The 23,617-nt window shown below is 37.1% G+C and overlaps 2 protein-coding genes across 3 annotated transcripts in view; one reads left to right on the forward strand and one right to left on the reverse strand.

The window, feature by feature from the left end:
• On the reverse strand, positions 1-6,333 carry VPS29 (VPS29 retromer complex component). 2 transcript variants are annotated; one of them, XM_008163594.4, is made up of 5 exons: positions 6,149-6,263; positions 5,136-5,147; positions 2,014-2,205; positions 1,122-1,357; positions 1-428 (listed from the first exon to the last, which is right to left on the reverse strand). In XM_008163594.4, exons 1-5 carry the CDS (start codon positions 6,149-6,151, stop codon positions 311-313), a joined length of 561 nt encoding a protein of 186 aa, XP_008161816.1. In that variant the 5' UTR covers positions 6,152-6,263; the 3' UTR covers positions 1-310. The 2 variants fall into 2 exon arrangements, with proteins under 2 accessions (XP_008161816.1, XP_008161817.1); XM_008163595.4 differs by lacking the exon at positions 5,136-5,147 and having other exon boundaries at positions 6,149-6,333.
• The window catches only part of RAD9B (RAD9 checkpoint clamp component B), a 22,322-nt gene continuing 4,995 nt past the window's right edge, over positions 6,291-23,617 (forward strand). Inside the window, exons 1-8 of the mRNA XM_065568144.1 lie at positions 6,291-6,531; positions 8,486-8,556; positions 9,558-9,707; positions 10,977-11,091; positions 14,058-14,157; positions 18,789-18,895; positions 21,688-21,794; positions 22,527-22,591. Of these exons, the coding sequence (XP_065424216.1) occupies positions 6,498-6,531; positions 8,486-8,556; positions 9,558-9,707; positions 10,977-11,091; positions 14,058-14,157; positions 18,789-18,895; positions 21,688-21,794; positions 22,527-22,591 (749 nt within the window). The 5' untranslated portion in view covers positions 6,291-6,497. The remainder of the gene's footprint in view (positions 6,532-8,485; positions 8,557-9,557; positions 9,708-10,976; positions 11,092-14,057; positions 14,158-18,788; positions 18,896-21,687; positions 21,795-22,526; positions 22,592-23,617) is intronic.

The raw sequence follows: 23,617 nt of genomic DNA on the forward strand, positions 1-23,617 counted from the left end.
TGATTGAAAAACAAGTTTATTACAACGTTAAAGGTAGTTATTTAACAAGACTGATTGTACACCTAAGGCATTTTGCACCATAGCAGGATATTTTACAAGCTGAACCATACATAGAAAACAAGCAAGAGTGTGCCATTGTTTGGAAGCTATGTATTATAAACTAGTTACACTGCTATAGGCTACAAGCAGTTAGCAAGTGTTTAATACTGCAAACAATCAAATATTGCAGACAGTTTGTGGTTCTTGAATGCTCAATTACTTGACTAGAAGGAGAGGGAATGAGATGGTAAAGAGCACCAGAAGATTCATTTTAGGGTTTTTTGTACTCAATTCTTTCTACTTTCACATCATCTCCAATTAGTTGATACACATAGGTAACTACTGTGGAAGCTTGGATATCCATCAGCACAAATGAAGGAATGATGTTGCTGGAAAGAAAAACTGATTGTTAATATCAGGTAATTATAAAACTCCAACATTAAGGAATCTAGCTTTGAGAAATACCTAATGAGTTGCTCCAAAGAATTTGAATTTTATAAGCATGATCTAACAAAAAGTTGGAAAACAAGACTAGATATTTCAACAAACTCATCTTAAGCAAATGCATTTAGAAGGTATTGTAGGAAAATCTTTGACACCAACAGCACAATGTGTTTTGGTTATCTAGCAAATAACCCTAAAAATTAACTCATGCACAGCAGCTGTTTCCTCTGATAATCCCCCAGCAGTGATGTTAACTATCTAGTCAACCTGACAAAGATTAGGAAGGCTTTAGTTATTACTTCCTAGTCTGTGTGCACAGGAAAGAGGCAGCAACAATAAAAACACACAGATGCTGAGCAGCTGTTTTCAACCTTTTCTTTTCTAGACCCAAACCTTTGAGAAGTGATACAGAAATGCAATACTGAAGTTTCCAAAAAAAAAAAAAAAAAAACCAAAAAACCAAATTCATGTTAGTGTGAATAAGGCCTGTTAGTATGTATATGGCTTGAAATAAACATGCATCATGATAACTGGTGTATTAGAACAGTTATTACTGTAAAATTAGTGCTAATGAACAATGATGGGTATGATATAAAAACCTAGGTAAATAGACAACTGTCCAACTTATTTTAACTCACTTCTCCAAGGCACTATAAGCTCCTGTGGCTGACCCGGGGTTGATGTAGAACTTGTTTTCATGCTCAAATGCCTCAAATTTGTGTGTATGCCCTGAAATTAAAATGTCCACATCAAACTGCCTTTGTAGCAGTGCCAGGCTGGCCATATCTCCCCATGGTATAACTTGATGGCCATGGATCAGCCCAATTTTGAACTGCCCAACGGTTACAACTTTCTGTTCTGGATAATTCAGGTTCTAAAAATTAAAAACAAATATACAACATACAGATTACATATACTGAAACAGACTCCATCTTCAAAGGAAATTAAGTTATTTGCTATGTATTCATATCACACAAAAACCTGCTACTCCTGAGAATGAGCTAGAGACCCTCTTCAACTTAAGTTTTTCTTCACTGAAGAATGCAGAAACTTCTAGCAGGAATACCACACCCAGCCAGAAATCAACTGCATCAAAGCCAACTATGTTGCCTTAAAGGTGGCTTATAGAAATATTGAAATAATAAATTTATTATTTACAGTTTCAAAATTAATTTAGAATTACAAAACTGCATCTGACCTAGGAACTTCAACATCTTGACAACAGCGGCTATTTGATGGCAAATAGGTTCAACTATTTTATTACAATGCTTAATCAAATGTAATTAAATAAACCAAACTACATGAATTCAAGAGTCAGCTTTGTCCTTCTTGGGCATGGGGTAAGAACTAGGCTTAAGTCATTTTTACTGGTTATGACTATAGAGTACTGCTTATTTGCTTTTTACCCTGTTCTTTATTAAGTAACTATAACTGTCTCAATTTTGTCCATTTCCTTAAATGGTGTAAAGGGAGTTATAAATAACTCAAGTGTCAGACTGTTTTTAAAAGTCTTTGTAGAGAGGTCATTACCTCATCAAAGTCTCCTCTTACAATGTGAACATCCCCAGCCAAAGTCTTGAGGTAGTCATAGCTCTCCTTGGTGCAGAGGTTTCCGGTGCAGAGGATGTGCTGGATCTTTCCTGGGACCAGCAGTTTTTTGAACTTAGCTGGGAGGTTGTTGCATCGATGTGGGATGTGAAGGTCTCCTAATACTAATACCAGCTTATCAGGTGTCAAGGACAGGAAAAAGAGATGAGAATTACAGAACCTAACTGTAGCCAATAAAAATCAAGAAGCAAGAAATTTGCAAGCTTGGTTATCTTCAGTTTCACAATTCTGCATTTCTGATGCAAAATTATTGAAAAAAGAACTGAAACTGAGCTTATGCTTGGGATGTGGGTCTCAAAGTGAATGATGTCTCACTCAGATAGAGTGGTACAGAGTGATGCCTTGTCTACACTACAAGGCTTTTGCCAATATAGGTATGGCATTAAAACCCTCTAGCAATAGATGCACTTGTATAATTTATGCTGGTTTTGGGAAATGGCATAACCAATACCAGTACAAGCACAGTTATACTGGTGTAACTGCATCTACAGTCCACCTTATGTTGGCTGTTCATAAAAAAGACACATTCCTGTCAGACATGGCTTAAGTGGTAAAATTTAAGTTTAGACCAGGCCTAGGTTGTGGCTACTTCCCTTTCATTATTTCAAGTTTCCCTTTACTTCAGTATGTAATCATTTTGTTTTCCTAAAATGAGTTTGCAGGGTGTGTCAGTGTTTAAACTGAATAAAAAGTTTGTCAAAAGCCAAAATAATAAAACATCTTAGCTTCCATTAGACTGTATCAAGTACATCTTTGTCAAAAAGTTGATTTTAATAGAGCATTGCAAGCTGAACATGGACCAGACCAGAATAGAACTATGAATACATAAAACTATTCAAGCAAACACTCTATGAAGCATGGTAAGTGCTGACAGAGTACAAGTGATGCAATCAACCAACAAGTAATATCTGTTAGTCTATATCTCAAAGCTAGGATGTCACCATTATTAAATAAATCACCTGTACTATCATCACACCTTTAATTTGAATAATTGATTACAAAGGTAGCCTACAATGTAATGTCACAGACTTTTTAAACTTGTTATTTAGGAAACAAAATTAATGCAAAGTATCAATAAGCCAAGCTTAATTTGATTATGCAACAACTGTGTGAAAAGGGTTGTAAAGAAAAAACTGTTACAGGCCACATGAACATCTGATAAACAGCAAGCATTCCTCTTATCCTGATAAATAAGTCAATATACTACTTGTTTTTTTCCAAGTGTAGTGGTGTTGATTTATGGTAATACCAAAAATGTAATAACATTGGGCTAGTCTACACTGGCAACGCTTTAATGTGGCTTGTGTAGCCGCGGCAGAGCGCTGGGAGAGAGCTCTCCTGGCCCTAAAATAAAACCACCTCCTTGAGGGGCATAGCTACCAGTGGTGGGAGCGTAGGTCCCGGCGCTGATGCACTGTCTACACTGGCACTTTACAGTACTGAAACTTGCTGGGTGAGTTTTTTTTTCACACCCTTGAGCAAGAAAGTTGCAGCACTGTAAATTGCCAGTGTAGATAAGTCCATTGTAAACAAACATATAAGCTGCTCTCCAGACAAATATAAAAGTTAGATATCACTACTTGTAGCTACACTATGAATTAACCATAACCTTGTCTACATTATAAATTTTGTCCTTTGCATTTTATTCCAGCAACCATGCAGCAGCACTCAACAATGTTAACAGAAGTGCAGATAGGGCTTGGGCATTTTTACCAGTGTTGTGAAAGCCTGCTCAGTGTAAGGGTATGTCTACACTACCTGCCGGATCCGTGGGTAGTGATCGATCTCTCGGGAATCGATTTATCGCGTCTCACCTAGATGCGATAAATCGATCCCCGAACGCACTCCCCGCTGCGAGAGGCGGAAGCAGAGTCGACAGGGGAGCGGCGGCCATCAATCCTGTGCCGCGAGGACGCAAAGTAAGTCAATCTAAGTCGATCTAAGATGCGTCTACTTCAGCTACGCTGTTCTCGTAGCTGAAGTTGCAGCTCTTAGGCCTGGTCTACACTGGGGGGCGGGAATCGATCTAAGTATCCAAACTATGCAAGAGAGGGGAATATTATAACTCAAATAATTGGTAAAGTGATACAGAATCTTTAACCTGTGAGCCACCGGTTCAAGTCCAAGTCAGTAGTGATATAAAGCACTTACTACTTCTGGTAGTCTCAGAAATAAGAAGGCCTTCCACTAGTTCCCAGTGGACAGATGGCTTATTACTCCTAAAGATGGTCCCTCCAGCTCAAAAAGGAAGCACAGTGGCAAGACAGTGAAGTTTGCTGGGCTAGTGCCAGTGTTAGTGTTGTACCTGTTCACTGGATGGCCTTCATTCCTCAGGGCTGTTAGGCTTTTCACCAGCACTTTGTTTATATTAAAAATTGGATAGGGCAAGAGAGGGAGAAACTTAAATTCTGGCCTTCCTGTGCTACAAACTTTAAAAAAGTGAGCTAACATACTTGAGCTCCCATATTGTTAGAAAATTTTAAAATTTACATTTTAACAATGTTATACCCTCTACGTACTGATAGCATAACCATCTTAACTAAAACAGTTTTAAAACAATTTCCTAATATGGCCTATTTTGTAGCATAACTGATTTTGATGGCAACAAAACAATATGTGGGGTCTTTAATCAAGTCTTACAAGATTTACATGCAACACTAGCTAGTTACATATGTAACGCCTTCCCCCAAATTATGCTCTCAGTTAGAGACCCTCAACCTCGCTGAATCTAATATGTGCTGATGAATTGAGAGAAACCATTTTAGCCCCTAATTCAGATTCAAGTTTCCATCTATCAAGATAACTTGCTAGACTACAACAAGCAGCATTTTCTGCTGTACTAACTGTATCACATTTATCTCTGATAGACACAACAATCATGACAAAAAGCACATAAGAATTTGGCTTTCAACAGAAATTTAGTTGCGGTCTTGACTATGGATTGGCTAGCAGCTATTCCATAATTCATACCTATTTTAACATTTAGTAACATTGACAAATCATCTACCACCAGTGTTAGCAAGAGCCAAGAGGCGTAAACTTACTCTGTGCCCAGCCTTATTGGAATGAAGAAGTTGATTGCAGACAGGGGCAATGAAAAAACAGGGTGAAACATGAACAATGTTAAAAGAAAGCAACAGAAAAGAAAAAAATAGACATATGAATAGCCAAATGATTTTTTTTAATGTTATGAAAGGAAGTGTTAAAAAATCAGCTTTCCTGAAACTGTCTGAAACAATAGTGGAAGACTTTTTCAAGCTGCCACTTCACAAAATATTCATACCACTGGTTGTAACTTTCCAGTGAACCAGTTATTCTTTTGAGTATTTTTCTTCTACCCCAATCTTTTTGAATTTCACATTAGACTGACTTAGTAAATAGTGACTGATCAGAATTTCCCCCCCCAAAACAAGAATCTCTATTGATGTCAATTTCATGGATTTCTATTCTTCCAAGAAATTGGTCACATATACTTCCAAAAAAGGTTATTCATATAAATGAATACTATTAAAGCAAACAATGTTGAAGATTACATGGTTAATACAAAACAGCATTCAAAAGAAATACAGAGGAACCTTGCTAATTTGCCTAAATGCCTGGGGGCCCAATATGAATTTCTGAACTTGGCATTAAGATGCACGTGAACAAGAGATAAAAAGCCAGGGATTGTGTCATAAACAGTTGCTTAGTTTTAGTTATTCTGTTACTTCGCAGTAAGCGGGTTAGTCTAGATGTTGTGTCGAGTTCAGTGTAAAGAACAGCAAGGCCCCGATACAGAACTGTCCCTACAATTAAAGCTTTGGGACGAGGAGTCCGTTCTCGGTGAGCGTCACGAGACGGGAGGATTAGCACGGTTCTGCTGTATCGCCGAGGCTAATGTAGCTCCGATCCCAGGGGAGCAGAGACGCCTCTGGCCCAGGAGCGGGAGGGGGGCGGGACGGGGGCCCCGGGGCAACAACGCGCTGGGGGTGGGAAGGGGAGCAGGGCCCCGGAGCTGGGCCCTCTCCAGCGGGTCGGGAGCTCCCTCTCACGGCCCCCAGCCCCCGGGGTGGCTCACCATCCTGCTCCAGTCCACTCGTCACCTCCTTCCCTTCCGCTCCGCAAAGGGCCAAGGAGCAGCGGGCCGTCACGGATTCCGGAAGCCAAGGGCGGTTACAGTCTACGGCAGCGAGAAGGGATCATTCCAAGTCGGTACACACGAGGGCGCGTTCCTTAGCCGTCAGGCCTCGCGCTTCACCCGTCACTGTCAGACCGCGAGGGATGAGCCTCATCCGGGTTCCTGAGGCGCAGTTAGCCCCGCCCCCCTAGCAACTGGCTGGTTTCCCGCCCTTTTGGGACGTGCTGTGTGAGGGGCGAGGCTGGGTTGGGAAGGCCTGGCTGAGGTGCTGTCGCCCAGCCCCCGAACCATGAAGTGTGTGATTGGGGGGACCCACCTCAGAGGTAGCACCCGCTGCAGCAGGGGGATGTGTGGGGCTGCTCAGGGGCAGGGCAAGGGGGCTACACCCAGGGGAGCACATCATTGGGACCATGAAATAGGGAGCTGCGCTGAGACCTGCTGCTGGGACACGGTGACAGACCTCCAGAGTGGATGTTTGGGGGCAGAGGGTGGGGAGCCAAGGCTACATAGATCTCTTGGAACAACAGGGTGACAGCATGTGGAGGCCAATGACGCCATATTGCTGCAAGGTGCTTCCCCACCACACACACACACACAGAGCCCTGTGAGTGTGTTTTGCCCAAGATCGGCAACATGAGGTCTTTCATCAACCGAAAGGTCTCCCTGGAGAGCACCTGATGGGCGCTCTGTTCAAACCGTATTGTCCCTACCTGTGAGCAGAGCTCAGTGTCTCCTCACATGCATGCAGAACACGCAGCCCCTTGTGCAACATGATGAAAAGTACTGCTACTTATAGTGTTTCTATCAAAGGCCTCTGGAATTTGGGTTTTAAGACCTGTCTATTTCTGTCATACAAAATATACTTTAAACAGCCTGTTGCCATGTAATTTAATACAAAGTGTGATTTGATGGACTTTAAAATGTTATTAGAAAGAGGAGGACTTTTTGGTATGTAAAATGGCTGCTTTTAAATAAAGACTCTGTCGCTCATTTGAGCAACTAGGGCTCTACATATCCCCAACAGAATCTTTCTTTACATTAGTTTCAGTGGTGTTTCAAAGGAAGTGCTGCAGCTGCCAGTGCCAAGGGAGAGTCAGAAAATCTGGCCTCTAATTCTGACAGCTATTGATTTGCTGTGTGATCTTCAGCAAGGCACGTAACTTCTCTGTGCCTCAGTTACCCCATCTATAAAATGGGCATACTGGTTCTTACTCTCTTGTAAAAATCAATCTATGAAAGAAAGTGTGATACAAGTTCAAACTATTAGTAGTAGTAATTCTTTGGATACAAGATTATCCCTACTTATTTAAATTTGATTTTAAAGAAAGCCAGTCTTAAGGAAGCATTATTCTGGTGATCATCTTTGACGTGGTGTTATTTTAAGATTATTATGGTGGGTTTCCCAGTCATTAATGTAAATTATCAAGGTACTCCTATATTGTTTCAAAAACTATTTTATTTCAGCCATGCAACCTTAAAGTTTCTTTCAATATATACAGCAATAATCTTTAAATAAATTGGCTGTTTTTATGCCTAAAAGCTAGTAGTTCTAATAGCAAATTTCAGTATAAGACCTAGACCAAAACCATTGCTCTTGTGCTTCCTGATGGCTTTGTAACAGTATTTCAAGAACTAACTCTGTTAATTGAGTAGTGCGCCACTGCTGACCTGGTGCACAAAATAAAAACAAATACAGCTTGGTAATTTCAAGTTTGTGTTAAGTATGGGAGGTAGGGACTCAATAGGTCAAATACTGGAGTCCTACTCAGTGGAAATTTTGCCTTTAATAGCAGTCTTGATTTGGTGTTGTGCTTTTTTATTTTTGTTTAATGGCTTCAAGGCTCCATCGCCAGATTTTTCAGCTGTGACCACTGGTTTTATGTGTCTCAGTTTTTAAGTGCCCAATCTAATGTACCATGGGGCTGATTTGTAGAAGTGCTGAGCAGTTGGGTTTGTGGGTGCTTAGCACTTCTGAAAATCAGGCCCAGGTTATCTCAAATCAGGCTCCTGAAACTGAAGTACCCAGCATTGGTGGCAATTTTTCAACCTGTGGTGCATTCCTGTTGCCATTGTGAGCAATACAGAAGAGATTTGCTGTGAAACAGTAATATTTGTCTTTATGCTCCTCATTACATCATAACTTTCCTTTAAAATAGATGTAGGAAAGTTAGAATTTTTCTCTTCTTTAATTAATCTGGAGACAATCTTATATCACTTTTTTTTTTATTTAAAAATTACAAAATGCAAATTTCACATTTATTTTGTCTTATCTTACAGTGTTTGGACGAGCAATACATGCCATAGCACGAATTAGTGATGAGTTTTGGTTTGACCCAAATGAAAAAGGTGTAAGTGCATTTTGGGGTTTTTTAATCATTTAAATGGCTTTTTATGGGGAAATACAGTCTCAACATTAATTTAAGTAGCTTTTTGAAAATTTTTCTATACACGCCTTAAAGCATAATTCAAATTATCTTCCTTACCGTCTCTCATTTTTTGCATGGCCACACTCCATTTTTTGGGTATCATCTTAACTATGTGAATGATATCATGGAAACTCTGTTCCTGCTTTTTATAGTTTTCCTGCTTTTTCATAGTTGCCAAACTAGAATTTGTCTATGACAGTAGGATCAGTGCCACAGATGGTCAGGGTCAGGGTCTCAGTTTTACATCTAATTTAAAATTACCTCTTAAGACCATATTCCAGCATTTCTTCATTTCTGACTCCTGCAGAATCGTCAATACCACTTCCTGCAGAATTTGGCATTTCTGTGGTGGTCTCATCCAGTCATGCACTGACCAGTCCAATCCTACTTAACTTGTGCAAAGATCATAGCTTAAGTTGGGGTGATTGCAGGCCATCAGATAAAAAAATGAAGATATTATATTTTTAATTTGTAATGTAAACCAGCCTTCTCATATAGGCATTAATAGACCCATGCACACCCACTTGGATGAGGGAAAGGAACTATTAGATTTTGCTACCAGAGGCTCTGATCCATCAATGCCCTTAAGCACAAGCTTAATTTTAAGCATATAAATAGTCCCAGTGGGGTAAAGTGGAACTATTCACATGCATTCATTTTGCTGAATTGAGGCCCTAGATTTTATCAACCAGTTCTGAACTAGTAGGAGGAGTAAAACTGATTTGTTTAAACATGATGATGATGTATGTATATGCATCCAACCAACCAACCATCTGCTGTATTTATTATTAGATGTATACATACATATATGTGTTTTGTTCTTATATACGATATTGGAGTATAGAATTAAATAAAAATATATATTTCATCCATTTTTTATTATAGTTTCAAGATAAAATATTAATTTTTAATTATATTTTTAGCTTGCTCTAAGATCAGTGAATTCTTCTATGTCAGCGTATGCATGTGTCTTCTTTTCATCTATGTTTTTTCAACATTACTGCTGGACAGCTGAACCTGAACTGTTTCAGAAAAAAAGACAGTTACGCCTTACGTGTAAATTAGTAATGAAGGTAAATCTTAATGGACTAGTAAAGATGACTTTTTAAACAGCAAGGCAATTCAACTTTCTAATGGAATTGTGAGTGTTGTAGGGGACAGAATGATATATTACTCTATTTCAGTAGAATTCATCCTTTGTGGAACTGGGGACCATTTGTGGCCTTTAAAGCTCTAACTTGTAGCCCTCAAGACAACTGAGGCAGGAACAAAATTTGTATTTATTTATGATTAGACATGTTCCCTGAACTATGCCCTGCAGTTTCATCTAAACTGAAGTGTTTGAAATAGCTTCATCACTACAGAGAGGCAGTAGGGAGCACCTTGTTTCTAATTGCCTCTGGCCATTTACCCTGCTGTCCCAAGAGCAGGGCTGGTGTGAGCCAGGAACACTCTGAGCAATTACTGTCCCATCCCTGTTTCAGCTGTTCATTAGCTGCCCTGTTGGCCACCTGTTACATTGTAGGGGTGGGAGGAGAGGGGCACTCTGGTTGCTTCATTCCCTGCTTACTTGCCTGTCTGTGGAAGCTATAAAGATATCAGGATAGGAGCTTCAGAGGGTCTGCCTGAGACTAAGAGAGCAGCAGGTAGTAAAATGTGGCTCACTTCTACTACACAGCCACCTAGGTCAGCCCAGGAGAGGGGAAAAAAACAAAGCTGGAAACCAACAACTAGATAGGACTCCTTGATTCTCTACCCCAGCCTAGGTTACAGTAGTCTTTAGTCATGGACCAGCTGGAGTTATCCAGAGTGAAACACACACTCAAGCCACTATTCCTATCCCGATCCTCCCCTGACATGCCCCCTCCCGCACCATGGGCTGTGGGAAGGAAGGGGTAGGAGCTAGCTGTGTTGGCTTTACAGCTATTGAGGAGTCCTCCTGAAACCCTATTTCTTCTCTCTACACTACCTGAGCTTTCCAAAGGAAACAGAACACAGCAGAGAATCTGCCACAAACTATTGATTGTGGGGTTTTGACCTTTTGAAATAATATATTTGGTCCTCCGAGTAGAAAAAATTGATGCTGCTGCTGTACACTAAATACTATTCTTGGAGATAAAAATACAAATATATTTGTATGTACAGAACTAACTCATGGATCCATCTTTCTCTTGTGCTTTTGCTAATTTAATTTGTTTTAATTGTGTGGTTGTGTAGATTTGCCTGACTGTAACTGTCATTGCTTTTCTTTTTAATGTTTCCATTTGTGATTGACATACAATTATTTAGCATTCTTTGTGTTGTTCTTATGGTGCACACTGTTAATGCACTTTTTCTTACAGTCAGTCCTCCCTGTGTTTAGATGTCTAAACACACTAGAAAGGAATGTAGAGAAGTGCAACATTTATACAAATGTTAATGATTGTCATATAACTTTTAAGCTCTTCTGCAAACATGGTAGGTTAAATGTATATGACTTTTTAGAAACATTAAGTACTTTAAACTTGTAAATATTTTGTCACCTTTGTATTTTTGATTATTAAACATATTTTCTGTCATTGGCAGAATGTTATGCCTAACATTTTCCATTATAAACGATTCTTGCAACCGTTTCCTATCTTTTGGGTGCTTGACTTTGCAAACTAAAAAGCTTTGCAACCTAATAAAATCTAAAGTGGTTTTGTATAATATAAGACACTAGTGTATTCAGTTCTCATCTGCTGTTACAGACTGATTTTCTCTTTGGGCTGCAATTACGCATATGATAGATGATTAATTTTTGTTAATTTCCTCACAGTATATAATATTATTACTTTTAAAAAAGGTTGATGTTTGTTGATAGTTATTTAGGGGAACTTATCATAACAGTTGTGTTCTACAAAATAGGCATTTGGTAGATGGAATAGCAGTTTCACATCATAATCATTAATGATCTTTGTTTTCATGCACCTGGTCCTGTACAGTAAACATGGTGACTATAACAAGATTTATTTTATGCCTCAAATTCTTTGAACAATCCATGGTGGCATATCCTATACTGTGTTCATCGTTCAAATAAATGCACGTGGCATGGGGAATAGAACTCTCAAATTTCAATTCCCAAAACATAGGATACTACTGCACTGAGATAAAGGAGCTGCTCCACTAACTGACAGTATAAGAAACTGATACATTTGAAGAGGTCTTGGGATAGTACAAGGAGATGTACCTAGGAGTAATTGGATGAAGTTAAGAAACGGAAAATGTAGGAGAAATATCAGGGGAAAACTTGGATAGTGAAATCTGGTACAGTAACTCCTCACTTAAAGTCATCCCGGTTAACATTGTTTCATTGTTAAGTTGCTGATCAATTAGGGAACATGCTTGTTTAAAGTTGCGCAATCCTCCCTCATAATGCTGTTTGGCAGCCGCCTGCTTTGTTCACTGCTTGCAGGAAGAGCAGCCCGTTGGAGCTAGCTGGTGGGGGTTTGGAACCAGGGTGGACCGGCAGCCCCCCTATCAGTTCCCTGCTCCCCTAAGTTCCCTGTGCAGCAGCTGCCCAGCAGGCTATCAATTGCGGGCAGTTCAGCTGTCCCTCGCCCCACTGCCATGTGCTGCTTCTGCCCTCTTCCTTGGAACTGCTCCCAGTAGCCTCCTGCTTGCTGTGTCAGGGTGTCCTCCTGCCCCATGCCTATCCCTTCTCCACCTAGAGCAGGGGGGAGATACAACAGGGCTCAGGACAGGGAGAGCTGGCCGCAGCTGCTGTCTCAACTTCCTGATCTTTTTAAAGGCAATGTACTTAGAATGTGGTGTCAGCATATTTAAAGGGGCAACACGCATCTATCTCTCTCTCCCACACACAGGGTGTGTGTTTCTGTCTGCCATGCTGTCTCCCCTCCCTCCATTAGTGCTGCTTTGTAGTGTGAGGCTACATTAACAATAATGTGTTAACCCTTGAGGGCTCAGCGGAATGCTAGTTCATCATTTAGCAGTAAGGCATTCCTTGGGAAATATCCCACACAGTATTAAATTGTTTGTTTAAAACTTATACTCTGTGTGTGTATAGCTTTTTGTCTGGTGAAAAAAATTTCCTTGGAACCTAACCCTCCACCCCCCCATTTACATTAATTCTTATGGGGAAATTGGATTCGCTTAACATCGTTTCACTTAAAGTTGCATTTTTCAGGAACATAACTACAATGTTAAGCAAGGAGTTATTGTATAATAGTGGAATAGTTTCCTCAGGGAAGTAGTGAATGCTCTACTGCATGCACATTTAAAAACTATGTGGGACAAAATACTGAAAATGCATTATAGGGGAAAACACCTGTTTTGGCAGTTAGATGGACTAGATGATCTAATCAGTCTTTTCCATCTCCAAGTTACATGGTTCTGTGAATTTATAACAGGTCTGACATATTCTGTCCAGTAGAAGACAGTGATGCACAATCACTTTCTGCTGGAAAGTAAACCCTTAAAGTACCATTATAATTATTTCTGCCAGTATGGTACATAATGCATTTTCTAATATTTGAAACATACTTTTTTATATTAATAAGTGGAAACAATGTATTAAGACTCAAGGCAACAAGTTTGATTTAGTGCTAGCTTAATGTGAGTGCTCCACTGAAATAACTGATTTCTTGCCATTTGTTGTTTGGGTTATATTTAATTTTGAAAGTTTGCATTTTAGAGGTGTATTTGGAAAAATGTAACTATATCATTTTCCCTTTTTAAAATTTGTTTTAAATTTGTTTGTATTTTTATAAACTTGCTATATATATACAGAGGACCTGATAGCAAAAGGTTATTATTTGATAACCTTTCATGCTTTTATTAATAAAAATTATTAATTTGAATAGTGGAGTAAAGAGAACCCAACACATACATTGATAGTGGAAACGAGCCTGTGACATCTCTCACTATCCACCACAGAGCACTAAACACCATCTTTCATAAAACCTAAGCCTCAGAGTATTTGGTATACTTGTTTGCAATAGTAAATGGTAATTAAGATAGCTATTCAGTAAATGTTTATAGAAGTTTATTATTTTCTTTTTTTTCATTATTATTATACCAGCCAACCACTCTGCCTTTCTTTTACATCCCAAACACCAAATGTACTTTCTGGGAGCTAACATGCCTGACACTTTGTTCTTGTGGATCACCTGAGATTCACAGAGAACTCTTGAGACCCACAAGTTTTGGAAGTGGAACCTTCAGCTTTTTACACGATGAAAGAATTCCTAGGAAACGGAGTTAAAATTCATGGAGTTTCCTATACTTAGGCAAGCTATTCCCACACAGGGCAGAATGTGACCTTTGATGTTGTTGTTGGTTTTTTTTTTTTTTACAGAGATTAATGAACGTGTTAATTTAAATTTGTTAAGTTTAAGATAACATGCAAACATATGTTAATTTCTACACCTATGCTATATCTTTAGGTATTGTAAAAACTCATAACCTGGCTTTTCATGAATGTGAACCTTTACAAGCTGTTTTTTCAAGGCATATGTGTCCTAATGTACTGAAGATCCAATCAAGGTAATGAATTCAATATATTCTTTGTTTTAGAAATAATATAGGAGGAAGTAGTGCACTCAGAGTCCAATTAAGAGAATCAGGGATGAACATATTTTGGGCACCTAAATGTCACATAGTAATAAGCAATGTTTGATTAGTTTCACAGTACTATACTAAATAATACAACATATTGGGGACCTTAGGTCACGGCTGCATCAGCACTGCCATTAATCCAGCTTTGAGTAAAGATGATAATGTATAACTAGCAGCTTTCAGAAGCTCCTACAGAATATATTAAATACTGGAGTTTGCTTGAATTGTTTAGACAAAGGAATATAAAGGTAAAATTACAAAATTTGTAATAGCTACTTACAGTGCAGTTCTACTCTGAAAAGTGGCTTTCTGTAACAAGCATGGAATTCAACATTTATTGTCTCTCCATGACTTCTTAGTTAAATTGAGTAAATTTAATCTAGAAAATGATGATTGTCTGACTGTCATTGCTGCAAACTCCACCTGCAGTCTGAAAATTGAGCTGGGTTATTTTGGCTCCTGCGTTATTGCTATTATAAAGATTCTAAAACTGAACTTAGTGAACAATTTTGTTGGTGATGATGAATGTGTTAGATATGAATCACGTTATTCTTCCTTAGTGGCAGCACTAACAAAGGTAAGAGAGAGCAAAATTTTATTTTTATACAAAAAATAAGCTTTGACTGTATATATTCAACATTGCTGTTGAGTAAGGTTTCATTTTTACATAGTCAACTTCTCTCACCTTATACAATTATCAATAATGCTAAAGGATGGTTATTATATTTTATATATTCACAATAAATACATTAAATATTGGCATAGGGGAGAGATTACTGGAACTTTTGTGAAACAGGTGTTCTTTTACTACTAGAGAAAAGAAAAATAGTACCCTTTGTTGTGTACTTCTGGGGAAGGGAACTGAGGTATATGGCAGGAGTGAGGAGTGTGACTGTGATATTCTGTTTACTCCTGGCAATTAAAATCCTGATTGTAGCAGTTACACTACTCCCCCAGTTCAGGAGAAGATATGAGATATTTAATCATGGTGCTACAGTGACACTAAATGATAGCAAAGCACTTGCATTTCATATTTTGAAACAGGAAAAATAACTAAAAAGTTACCAAAACAGCAGAGTAGACTGATTTTCTCTCACAAAGCCTTGTTTGCAAAGACCTTCTTATTAAAAATTACTGCACCTCTACCCCGATATAACGCTGTCCTCGGGAGCCAAAAAATTGTACTGCGTTATAGGTGAAACTGCATTATATCGAACTTGCCATGATCCGCCGGAGTGCGTAGCCCCGCCCTCCCCCCCACCCCCCCGGAGCACTGCTTTACCGCGTTATATCCAAATTCGTGTTATATTGGGTCGCTTTATATTGGGATAGAGGTGTATTAAGAATATAAGCAGTGGAATGTTATAGCAAAAATGTATTCATATAATGGTTACTAATTCAAAATGAAATATCAACCTTTCTATAATAGCCATTAGAGGGACAAGGTGCCACAAGTCCTCCTGTTCTTCTTTTTGCGGATACAGACTAACACGGCTGCTACTCTGAATCAGCAACACTGCATATTATAATGTACATTGGTTACTGCACAGAAGTAATTATACTATGCACTTGAAAATACCAGGGATTTTGACGTGCAGTCTTATTTATCTCAGTCAATTCTTCGAAGTAAAGAAATAGTTCTTATCTGTAGGTTTTTTAAAAAGTCACTCTTTTGAAGTTTGAAATCTTTTGGTTAAATATTGCTTTTGGGAGAAGTCATCATTAGTTAGGAAATATTTGGACATTCAGTAAAAACAACAGTAGTATCACAAACATATATACGCCAAACCTTTCTACACTGTTGGCTGAAATATTGCTCTCTTTTTAGGATTTCTTTTTTAAGTGCTCCCTGCTTTCAGCAGTCTCATTGTTAATTCACAAAAGATACAGTTTTCAAACTGAGGTTAGCAACAACAGGTCAGTTGCTGCAGGTGCAAATGCTATAATTAAAAGATTATTTAATATCTAATAGTCTTTGTCCAATACAAATTTGTACATCAGGCAGACATATTTTCTAGTGTACAAAAGGGAGCTAAGATACACCAGTGACTTGGTCAGAACCGAGAGTTGCAGTCAGGGAGAATATGTCTTGAGAAGATACCTCAAAGACTTAGAGCATGATCCAAAGTGCACTGAAGTCAATAGAAGTCCTTTCATTTACTTCACTGAGCTTTGAATTAAGCCTTTGTTGTGGTATGAAGATAGAAAGATTTTTAATTGTCCATTGTTTTTTTGTGTATAGTTGCTTTTAGCACAAGTCAGAAAAAAAAAATCCAATGATCATATTAGCATAAGTAGAAAAAAGCTAAATATTTTTACCAATGGGACAGTGAAGTTTGGAACAAGCATTGTAAGGGTGCTACAAGTATAGTTCTTAAACGTGCCAGGCCAACTGAACATATATAGAAAGATTTTAGCTAGTCTTCTGAAAAGCAAATTCTAGAACAGTGAACAAGAGCAGTCTGTTCCTGTAGCCATTAAAAGTGTATATAGGTTTTGAAAGTATTTACCTATACAAATGAATATTAGCCTGAAAAAGTTATATCTCAATTGGTCTTATATTGACAAACTTGCTGTTTTTCAGAGATCATGCCAGTGACATTCTGGAATGCATTAGCTGCTGTTTAGTGTGTTTAAATACAGGACTTGAAGATAGACAAACTGAGTTTTGTAGCAAGCTCCGTCTTGATCCAATATCCATCAAAGTCAATGAGAGTCTTTCCACTGACTGCAGTGTGCACTGAATAGGATCCTGTATCTCTTTGTTTCTCAGTTTCCTCATCTGTAAAATGGGGGTAATAATATTTACCCAACACACAGCATTCTTAAAAGAATTAATTACTATTTGTAAAGCGCTTTCAGATCTTCATATTGAAAATGCTGTAGGAAAACAAGATATTATCATCATTTAATTTGGTAACAAGACAACAGCTGCATAGGCAGGTTGGAAGATCCTCCTTAATATCATTTGTGATAAAAGCACATCACTACCATTTTGAATGCTTGACATAAACAGCTACAGTTCTTCCAGTATTTTTAAATATTTAAGTTAGTAGCATTTCAAAAACAGTCTAGGGGATTTAGGTCCATATCTTCCATTAATTTTAATAGATAATGTGTCTAAATTCCCTATTTTCCCTATCTCAGTTTCATTGTTTCATTGTTCTATAGAAATAGAAGTCTATAAAGCCACAAAACAGACTTTACATGATATTGTTTGTAGAATTGAAATAAGTGTTTTTAAAGACTTGGTGTAAAGCTCACAGTAGGAAGTGACTGGGTACACATGTGAAGGCCAAATGTTTATAAATATTTATAATGTTACCTATAGCATGACTCTGAACACCAGTATGTGCAGAGTAGATTTTTTAAAAAATTAAACATTAATTCAATAGAGTTGACAAATTGGTAAACATCCATTAAATTTTTCATGAACCTATTTTTAAAAATTGAAGCAGTTCATGATGTAAAATAGATATGTTTTTGCCAAGCTGGAAAAACTGTCACACTTGACTTTTTTAAAAAAAGAACAGTAAAAAGGATGTAAAGTAAGAGGTCATCTTTTTTTTAAATATCATGAAGTTGATACTGTCGTGATAGGCTACACAATAAGGAATATTTTTAAGGGTCTTAATAATTCTCTGCCTTGCATAAAATATCTTCTATCATGGGTCATTTTTTTTTTTAATTATGATTTGGGAGGAATCATTCTCAATGTAAAAAAAGGGGAAAGGGGAGTGGTCTTGGATTTTTGCCCACTTAGTTTTTATATTGCAGTAGGTCTGACCTAGGGACACCACTCAAGGCTCCGAGCTCCATTGTTATATAGACTGTACAGATATTCAGTAAAAAGAGGGTCATTGCCTCGAAGTACTTACATTCTATTGTTCAACTTAATGAGATTACTCACAACACATCAACTCAGGAAGCAGTGTTGAGGGGTTTTGGAGAGAGCTGTGTCCCAGCCTTCCTCTTCTGGAGAGAGAGTTGCCACAACTACAGCACAAAGCTGTTGGGGATTGGAGGAGATATGTCAGGATTTCTTGGGAAAAGAATGATCAGTGTATTTCTTTTTACAATCAGTATATGGAGAGACAGCCATCAATTGAACCTGTTTGTCTGTAGTAAACAAAATTTAATGCAAGAATTTTGCTTTTCCATCACCTGCAAATTTATGAACAAAGTAAAAATAATAAAAATATATCTAAAATGTTTATTTGGCTCTTGATATATTAATACTAAAAGGAAGACAAAATCACATTAAGATTGTCATAATTATCATGATAATTAGATATTAACTGTTTTAACAGTACTGGTTAGATTAAAGTATAATTATTATACATTATTGAAGCATAATATATAAAATCATAATCATACTAAAAGAAAAGAAAATACAATTAAATCACATTTAAAAGGGGGGATAATACACAACAACCTATATTTTCTCTTGCAACGTTTTCAACTTTTATGGCAAAGTGACACTAATTTTTGTTACTAATGTGAATAGATAGTAATTTGTTGTCTAAATTAATCTTAACATGCTATACAAAACATCTTAGGCTGCTGACTGATGTAATGATTCATTTTCCAACCTGTCAAGAGGAAGTAACTGTAGCTGTTACACCAATGAAAGTTTGTTTCAAGAGTTATACTGAGGAAGAAATCGGTAAGAATTAATTCACAATATTTTTGAAGGATAAGAGTGCTTTAAAACAATTGAAAAAAATAATAACTTCGCATCATGGTGGGAAAAGGTATCACATGGCTGAAAGTTAAACTGATTATTTAGATATCTTAAATGAAGCTAAAGGTGTGCAGAGGGTTTCAGGTCAGAGAACATGCCAGAATAGAAGATTAAAAATAGGACTTTAATCCTTAGAAGTTTTTGAGGAAACCTGTACTGGTGCATCAGTTAGACTTTTTTTGGTATCAATAGTAGATGCCACCCAGAGCAGTACATCAAGCTAAAATTACGCAATTTGCTGCACGCTTGAACTGAGATCATTATTCTACAATAACTATAAAGAAACAGCAACAAACTGGGAGAGGAGGAGAATTTTGTATTTAAAAAGGAAATAAATATTTAAACATAAATAACATCATTGTAATGGCCATCATCAGCAGTGAGCATATTTCTAAAAGTGAATGTATGACAGCAATATTACATTTTAGTTGGTCTAGAAGTGTTATGTTGTGCACTAATGTGTGAGAATATAAGATGGAGAGAGTGTTTTCCTGACATCTGATTTGGAAGTATTTTGAAGATATAACTGTTTCTAAAGCATAGTGTTCTCATGCACGGCACCAGAAAGTGATGCTATAATACAGTTTTACAATGGTGTAATCAATTCATACACGTTTTGAGGGAGACACCTATAAATGTACTTTGTCACCCATGCCTCGTGTGAAACACTTGCCACTGCATTTGGAGAGAAAGACCCCACGCTTTTGCATCCTTCCTGAAATGATCCAGTTTGATGGTGGTGCAGTTAAAGAAAAAGATGCTTTTGCAAGCAGTGGGGGGTGTATGGATTGGTGTGAGGGAAGGCTATAGAAAGGGAGGGCAGAGAGGCTCAAGTAGTAGAAATGGAGCAGAGTGCGAAACAGAGAAGAGAAAACAGATTACATCTTCAAGAAGGAAACGTTATTAGAAACAAGCCTACATTTAAAGAGGATAAATAATTTGAGAAAAGAAACTGCATAAAGATTCATCAAGAAACAGAACTAAAAGAGCAGAGTAGGAAGAGAAAGAAGGGAGGGACAAAGGAGACAGTACTTTTTTTTTTTTTTGGTATTATAAAACATTTGCTTAGTAGAACATATTAAGCCACATTCTATATATAAACTTGTGCAATGAAAGCAATATTTATACCTTTGAATATATGATTTAGTTGTGGTTTGAATGTCTATAGAAAAAATAAACCCTGAAAAATGGCCTGGTGTTGGAGATGGAGAGGGAAGGGATGACACCTCCCTCCGTAGACCTGCCTTCATTTGCTTATTATAGGTCCTACATTTTGTGAGTTGGCAATTACATTACAAAATTGTGGTTTTTCTACCTTATAGAACACTACAGGGTTATTATTTCATGTTCAACTGTGCATGGATGGAGATTAAGAGAAGAAAATTCCAACAGGAAGAGTAAAAGACTTGAGACTGGGAGTAATTTATAGTACTGTTCTGTTAGACAGTTAACTTTGAAAGAGTTTGGTTTCCACAGGAATTCACTATTCATACTGCTTTAATATTTTCTGCACCTCTCTGAGACACACACATAATAAAAATGTCTTTATATTTTCTTTCTGCACCCCTTCAAAGATGAGCACCTATGAGTGAAGAACATCTTTCATTCGTTTTACAGTAACTAAGAGAATTGCAATGTTCATTATAAGTGATATAATTTAATACTTAAAAATGAACTGCATAATATTTTCCCTTGTTTATATCAATTGTACAATGTCAGTGAAAGACTATTTTGTTAAAAAAAATCAGGAAACAGAATCTAAAAAAATATATAACTTTTTTGCCTTCTTTTGTACTTCAGATAGCTGTCAACTACGATTAAGTCTATTTAAAAAAAACACACCACAGTAATTGCCTTCAATGAATGTTTACATTTTAAAATAAACTCTTAAATAAAAGCTGCTGAATACCGGGTTTATATTGAACACCTTATCATCACTAAAGTTAGTGGGACTTTGCACAAGGGACTTCAGGGTCAAACCATAGGATGAAAAAAATGTAGAGTGCATTAAAAATAATTGGAAATCAGCATTAGAAGTTGTTTTAAGCAATATTTTTAAATGCTTTATTTAATTTAATAGTCATCTTAAGCTAACTTAAATAATCAAAAATATTTGTCTTTAACTTCTAGGTCACAGGGTAAATTCTAGAATTTAAATAGTGTTAAAAAATGGTTAGACAAACCATTACATTAACCAAAGCATTTCAAGAGTATTTTATCTAAAACAACTTTGACATCTGATTTACAGCTCTCTTAAATGGAACTTAATTTTCTGAATTCCAGTCTTCCTCATGACATTGTCAAGACAGTAACTTCCAGTTTGATTGTTAATTCTTTTTAGTTGTTTGATAAGCTTAAAATTAGTTTAAAAAGTGATTTACTCTTCTTTGTGATTAGATGGAATTATTTTAATCTTTTTTCTAATACACTGTTTTCCACTGTAATTGTGCTGGTAGGGTTACTCTTGGAAGATAACAGGTGTAAATATTGTGACTGATATTTCATAATTATCAATATCAGAGTCAGTATACTGTATATTTACAATAAATACTCATATACATGTTTGTAAGTTATTTGTTAGACTTTTACAATTGCTGGTCCAGAAGACATCTAGTTTCAGGGCCTGTGAATGCAATCATGGCCCCACTAACTTACTGGGGCTAGAATTTCACCCTCTGTTTTTAATCCTTGCCTTTCTTGTAATTTTTGAACAGATTTTTCAAAGGCTATGCACACTAAAATACATCTTAATCCAGATGAATTTGACTACTTTCAAATTGGAGTAGACTCTGAAGTAACGTTTTGCCTTAAAGAACTGAGGGTAAAGATACGAATAAAATGTTCTTGATAGTAGGATATTTGTGTAATATATATAATGTTTAACTATGGCGCTGCAGGACTCTCACTGAGGCAGCTGTTTTACAGTGCCTCACGTGCACGGTATTATTTACTACCTGGATGAGGGGTAGCCTAATTGGCCTCTCAGCGTTGGTAAGACAACTCCCACCTGTTTATGCTCTCTGTATGTGTGTATATATATCTCCTCAATATTTATTCCACTCTATATGCATCCGAAGAAGTGGGCTGTAGTCCACGAAAGCTTATGCTCTAATAAATTTGTTAGTCTCTAAGGTGCCACAAGTACTCCTGTTCTTTTTGCGGATATAGACTAACACGGCTGCTACTCTGAAACCTGTCATAAAAGCAGGCTTCCTTTTAGCACTGGAGGTTTACTTTCAGAGGGTATGGTGGGGAACAGGAAAGTGAGGATAATTTTTTGGTAAAAGCTTGAGGTTTGAGTAAAAATTAATTTATTAGACATGTATTGAAGATTTTATAATCTATAGCTATAATAATGCATCTCATACTAGATGTGGAAAATATTATCTCTGGGAAAATCTCAGGGCATAGAAGGCAAGAATGTATACATGTAACAGCAGATTGGTATCCCTAATCCATGAAGATTAATCCATGGGAATAATGTAAAGGAAAGTGTAGCGTTTAATATTTGTGTTTTAAGATACTTTAATGATCCTTTCTTTTCCATTTGTAGGGTCTACTATTATTTGCAGAGGCTACTAGCGCTACTGTCTCAATTCATTTTGATGTGTCTGGAAAGTAAGTTTTTGGGAACTTAACTGTATAGTAGTATTTTAGTAACAGCTCTGCGTTCGATTTTCATCTGCAGTCTGGTTTATGAGTAATATTTAGCCATTACAGTAGAGCCTCAGATTTATGAACACCTTGGGAATGGAGGTTGTTCGTAACTCTGAAATGTTCATAACTCTAAACAAAATGTTGTCCTTTCAAAAGTTTACAACTGAACATTGACTTAATACAGCTTTGAAACTTTAAAAGCAGCATTTTTCTTCTGCATAGTAACCATCTTAATTTAAGTGAAACAAGCACCAAAAACAGTTTACTTACCTTGTCAAATCTTTATTTTAAACTTCTCCTTTATTTATTTAGTAGTTTATGTTTATCACAATACTGTACTGTATTTGCTTTTTTTTTTTTGTATCTGCTGCTACCTGTTTGCGTTCCTCCGGTTCCAAACGAAGTGTGTAGTTGACCAGTCAGTTCGTAACTCTGGTGTTCTACTGTATATCAGTAAAGTGGTTCCCCTTTAAAATAACCAATAGCATTCACTTATTAAGAGCTGTGTTTGTAATTAACCATAGTAGTACAAAAGTTGAATAGTTTGTTATCAGATTTAAGGAGTTACTTTTATATGATAGACCTTATGCAAAACATAATTTGTCTGATTTTTCTAAATTGCTGAGCACCTCACATCCCACTGAACTCAAGGGAAACTTCAGGTGCTCAGTATAGCTCTGAATATCAGGCCATCAGTCTCCTTTTCTGGGAACAGTTAAGGAAACCATTTTTTATTTAAATCTGAACTTTGAGCAGTTGTCCACAAGTGTGGAAGCACCTTTGGTACTAAATTATTTTAAGCACAAAATTCCATAGTATTTACTCACTGCAGTATATAAAGCTGTAATGGGAAACAAAGAAGTTTCTCATGTTTCTTAACTGAGTAGTGAATAGAAATAGTCTCTATACCAAGCATCTTTGTGTGTGTATCTCTCTCTATATATAGAAGTATATGAACTAGCCTCCTTCCTCCCCCTCAAAAATAAA

This window comes from Chrysemys picta, chromosome 15, assembly GCF_011386835.1.
Source record: "Chrysemys picta bellii isolate R12L10 chromosome 15, ASM1138683v2, whole genome shotgun sequence".
Lineage (NCBI taxonomy): Eukaryota > Metazoa > Chordata > Testudines > Emydidae > Chrysemys > Chrysemys picta.